Raw genomic sequence first — 5,816 nt, 5'->3', positions numbered from 1 at the left:
TTTGGCTTTAGGAACCTACCATTATCTTTGGGCTTCAACTCTAAGTCTCTTCGTGCACAATACAAAGATATATCTTTCCTTGCCTTTTCATTATCTTTCGTCTTGGCACTAACATTCATGACTGTGTTAAAGATGTTGTCAAAGAAATTCTTTTCTATATGCATGACATCCAGGTTATGTCTCAACAAGTTATCCTTCCAATACGGAAGATCCTAAAAAATGCTTCTCTTTGTCCAGTTATGCCACTCCCCGAACCCTTCAATCCTATTGATACCACTTTCATTGACTTTTGGAAAATGTTTAACTCTTCTCCAAACTTGAGATGGATTAAGCCTAGGAGGTGGCATATCTTTTTCACGTTGCCCTTTGCGAAAAGCCTTTTTGTTCCTCCGAAACATGTGATCAATGGGCAAGAACCTCCTATGGCAATCAAACCAACAACTTTTCCGACCATGCGTCAATAAGAATGAATTTGTGTGTTCCATGCAATGCGGACAAGCTAATCGACCATGCGTGCTCCAACCAGATAACATGCCATACGCTAGAAATTCATTAATAGTCCACATCAAAGCTGCCCTCATAAGAAAATTTTGCTTCCTTGATACATCATACGTCCATATACCGGTCCACAACTTCTTCAAATCATCAATCAAAGGCTCTAAATACACATCAACCCCTGATTTAGGATTAGATGGTCCTGGTATTATACACGTTAAAAACATGTAAGGTTTTGTCATACACATCTCAGGTGGAAGATTATATGGGGTAACAATCACCGGCCAACATGAATATGGTGATGCAGACGGCTGAATGTATGGAGTAAACCTATCCGAACATAGACCAAGTCTCACGTTACGAGCATCACTGGCGAAAGATGGATGTTTACGGTTGAAGTGCTTCCAGGCTTCACCATCAGAAGGATGCTGTCAGTGCTGCAGTCTCTTTTCCATCCACCTCTCTCCAAAGTAAGACCTCCATCGTTGCCCCGGAGAGAGTCATTTTCAACAAGGTATGTCTAATCAGAATTTCATTTTGATCATCTATCATGACTTTTTTATCATTTATGATTGGAGAATTACATTAAAAGTAGCTAAGTAAATGTTGTATGTAAGTTTTGTCTTTGATGTAATTGAGGACTGATATTGCAGTTTAGATGATCGGGTTGTTAAGTAAGGTTGCTATCTCAGGTTCCATTTCAATACAGAGATGTTTCCAGCAATGGAAGGGTGGTTTCCATCAGAGCTCAGGTCACCACTGAGGCACCAACCAAGGTTGAAAAAGAGTCTAAGAAACAGGAGGAAGGTGTGATTGTGAACAAGTTCAAACCCAAGGCCCCATACATTGGTAGAGTCCTTCTCAACACAAAGATCACAGGGGATGATGCTCCAGGAGAAACTTGGCACATGGTCTTCAGCACCGAGGGTGAGAAGTTCATTACTTTTCCCTTTCTTTTCTCTTTTCTTTTTCTCTTTGTAGACGACTAATTTTCTAGTGTTTTGATTTCAGGAGAGGTTCCTTACAGAGAAGGACAACTAAAAGCTGTGGCTGAGAAAAAAAAAATTAAGCTAGAAAAATTTGACCATCGTCTTAATTACTACCTGGATCAGTCATGTGTATTGAGATGCTGGTTTTGAAAAGATGTTGGTTGACATCAAAGCATCAAACATCTTAGTCAATGAGAACCTAAAGGCCAAAGTGGCAGATTTTGGTTTTGCACGGTTATCTGATGATTCTACAGCAAATCATATTTCAACTCAAGTAAAAGGAACAACTGGTTACATGGATCCTGAGTATCTAAGAACATATCAACTCAATAAAAAAAGTTATGTTTATTTCTTTGGTGTTTTTCTTGTAGAAATGGTGACAGGAAGGCATCCAATTGAACCAAAGAGACCCCTTGATGAAAAAGTGACAATCTGATGGGTAAGTGTATCAGTTCTTCAAAATTTCAACTTAAAGAGTAAATTATCACATTGCTTTGGAGTAAGCAGTACCTGTTTAAACTACTTATGAAAGGCAAACAGAACTTCAATCAAAATTTTGAAAGCAATAAGTGAACTTTTGACCGGCAACACTCTCAAATTAAAAAGGTGCATGATAGATACACATTATTTACTTAGGTTAGTGGGTTGAAGGAACAAGACATTTTATTAAAAAAAATGTCTGCAACAGGAATGGGACCAATAATCATATCAAACAAGAACACTAATATAGGAACAACTGCTAAGTCCTGGAATAACAAACAGAAAATGAACAAAGTTAACTATATCAATCATACAAGATGAGTCCTAACAACCACATCTTTTTTTATTAAAAAAAAATCATACTTGGAGAATGAGACTGTGACATGCAAGAGTTCAGGACAAAAACCTGCAGAAGAAGTATTCCAAGAGTTGCTGAACCAAATCTTGTTGTAAGCTCACCTTTCTTTGCTAGAAGCTACAAATACATATATGATTGATAAGTTGAATTATCCATATTTAATGTCACACATGACAGGGGATTCATGCATGGGGAACACTTAAAATTAAACCTTATTTGACGGAAAATATTAAATATGAACAAACCTGTTTATTAAAATCTCCAAACATGATTGAGTATGATCACAAAGTCTAAGAAATTGTTCGCACAATTTAGGGCGCAACAACAAGAATTGTTTTGAAAGTAATTTTGTTTTCAAATAAAAAACAAACTATAAAGAAAGAAGTGATATAGAAATATAGGAGGATAAGATATTCCTGACAAGACAATTAATTAAAGAAAAGATTATAAAGAACCAACAAAACAGAAGCGAAGAGTAACAATATTAAAATTTATCCAACTAAAATCATATCTATTTCTTAATTATAAGGCAGGCCATTTGAACCCTAAGTTTGGTTCTTTGCAACCAAAACTTACATACTGTATGGCACAAAACAGAGGTAATTTCATACCACTATAAGATGGAGTAGGACTCTCCATTCTAGTAAATGTGATTCTCAACACTGCACATAACACACTGTTGCAAACTGTGTAAGTTGAAGTTGTGTACACACTAGAGAGCAGAGAGCTCACTGTTACAATAAAAATTTTGAACACGATGCTTTTGAACTTTAATTGTTACAGTTTCTGGATTGTCACATATAGCTATTGAACTTTAATTGAACTCAATCTAATTTATTGTAACTTTTTTTGTTGATTACTTTGTCTACTATACATTTTTATTGTTTAGTTACAAAGTTATGAGTATTGCTACTGCAGTTTTTGAATGCCCTGATAAGCATTTAACTTCTCATTGTTAACATTGTCTTGGCTCTATTCATTCAGCAAACCTGGCTGCTAGTTTTTCACTTGCATCATAAAAGTCACCTTATAATGTCTTATTGTAATTCTTGTGTTGGTTATTGGGTTGGCTTGACCAAAATTGTAACAATTCATGAGGAACTGTTTCCAGTGTAGAGAAACACATGTTGCTAATATGATTATAGCATATCCTTCTGCTTTGAAGTAACTTACAGCTGATTGTCCTTTTTTAATTGTGAGTTGTGTTTCCTTTTTTTTTATTTTGGCCTTTTTGCAATCTGATGAAGCCAAGTGTCTGCATGCAGTGTTTGATCAAGAAGGACAGAGAAGATCAAAATGACCCTAATATGTCTGAATTTTATGATAAGTTGGCCAATGCATATAATGATCCAGCTTTGATGCCAATCAAATATTCAGGAAGAAGTGTTAATAGCCCCTGGCTTCCTCTACTTAATAAATCAAAAGTTNAAGTTCATAATTAGCTTCTTATGGCTTCACTTGTAAGTAACATTGTAGAGTTTAACAGATGGTTTGTTATGCTAAGACAATGTACCTTCATCTTCTGACTTTGAATTTATACGATTTCAGCTACTGGTCTAAAGAAACAAAACAATAAGACCTTCACATATTACCTATTTATTCGGTTTTTATAACACTATATATTATATATACTATCAAATTCAAAAGACCATGAAAACATATTACGCGACATCACCAACACTATAAAAAACAGAGAGCATGAAGAAGAGCAATGTGTAAGCAAAATCAAATTCAAGAAAACTTTCAAACTCATCTTATTCCCCTGACCTCAGTAGATTTATTGATTCCAAACAAAAATCAGGCACAACACCTCTGCAGACCACGGACTCAACAAGCATCATTCAATCTTGAAAAAAAACTTACCTCGAAAGCAAAATAGACGACGATGCCAACCTCTGCAGACCACGACCACGAACTAGCTCCCTGCACCTCAATGCCAACCTCGATGACGCAAACAACAACTAGCACGACCACCACCCTGACGGAAACACCTCAAGACTATAAGAGAGGTTTTACAACAATATCACAACCATTCCAGAAGTTATATCAAAGACAAAGTTCTTCGTCATGAAGAGGTATATATTGTTCGAGTCAATGTTTTACTATTATTTTCCCCCTCCCNNCTCTCTCCGATTTTCCTTGACAAGCTTATATTGATGAAATTTTGTGTTGATAAAAGTATTAAATTAGTAATGCGTAAATGATATGAAAAGGCTAGTTGTTTGACAATTGAGTACACTTTGCAGATAATTGATGCAGCAAATGAGGTTATTGACAGTGTTGATAAATAAGAGTTAGCAAAAATTTTTGCACTAAAGCATGATCCAGGAGATGAGGAAGTAGAGGTGCTTATCTATGTTCCCTATCCTTTTAGTTATCCCTGCCACTGACATAGCATGTGAGTGTTGTTTGTTCAGAGCATTTTTCAATATTACATGATTAGTTGTGATTTTGGCACTTGGATAGGAAATTGAAAAGGAACATTTATACCCTAATAATGTATAAAGTAGTTAACTGAGAGAGATGCACAAACATTGGTATTGAAGAAAGAACAGAGGAAAAATATTGAAACTAAAGTGCCACAAATTTTTTTTCATAGACAAAAGACTCAAAGATGGTATCTTTGAATTGTCTTTATTTTGAAGCATGTAGAGTTGTAAGTGATTATGGGTCTCACTTTATTCAATAGACTGATGGAGTAAAACATATACACACACTAAATAAGTTTAGTGTTGATACTCCAAAGTCCAAAAGAAACCAGCATGAAAGAAAAATGCATAAAAGCAATGATAAACTCATAAAGACAACAAAAAACAGAGGCATGAGCTTAGGTTAACTAAACCTATTTCATAATACCCAAATGAACTAGTACTCTTCAGCAGGAAAAGGTTGATAAGGAGGAGGCTCAATTGGGATAACAACGAATTCATATTTATTTGTTTGCAGTGAAGATGAATAATGTGGTGCAATAGTGCTTAAGAAGCCTTAGGAATTCATATTGTTGGTAATAATATTCAGTGACTTAAAGCATAATTACTACACTGCTTTTAACCCTAAAATATCAATTCACCAATACATACATGAATCAACTTATAATTGTAGATATACATTAGTTTGTGATCTTCTTGATGAACCTACACTTGGGTTCAACTACATGGACGATCCTGTTCTTTATCGTTCTACGGTTGGTTCTTTACAATATCTTACTATTACAAAAGCCTAGAATAAGTTAGTGTGAACAAGGTCTNTCGTGACCCAGCCTTTATTGGACCACTAGAACGCTGTCAAACGAAAACTTTATTGGACAACTTTCGCCTATGACTCTCTTCAATGGGTATTACACTTTAAATGCTTATTGCAATAAAAGAAAGTGTAGAAGAAAACAGTTACCTCTTGCACAAAAGGGATGATTCTTGACACCCTACCTCCACAACGGCCTCCCTACACCACGACAGCCAAAGAATGTGCAGGAATCCCCCAACCGAAGCACTAAT

General features: G+C 35.6%; 1 protein-coding gene across 1 annotated transcript; it reads left to right on the top strand.

The window, feature by feature from the left end:
* Positions 1-892: 892 nt before the first annotated feature.
* Positions 893-1,920, top strand: LOC106776791 (ferredoxin--NADP reductase, leaf isozyme, chloroplastic-like; the record flags this gene model as incomplete). The annotated part of the gene is made up of 4 exons (XM_022776000.1): positions 893-1,018; positions 1,203-1,422; positions 1,507-1,541; positions 1,639-1,920. Coding segments are annotated over 4 exons (663 nt in total), but the record flags the coding sequence as incomplete, so codon positions are not given.
* Positions 1,921-5,816: the final 3,896 nt, after the last annotated feature.

The sequence above is a fragment of the Vigna radiata genome, chromosome 11, assembly GCF_000741045.1.
Source record: "Vigna radiata var. radiata cultivar VC1973A chromosome 11, Vradiata_ver6, whole genome shotgun sequence".
Classification (NCBI taxonomy): domain Eukaryota; kingdom Viridiplantae; phylum Streptophyta; class Magnoliopsida; order Fabales; family Fabaceae; genus Vigna; species Vigna radiata.
This window is presented reverse-complemented; position numbering and strand designations above follow the sequence as displayed.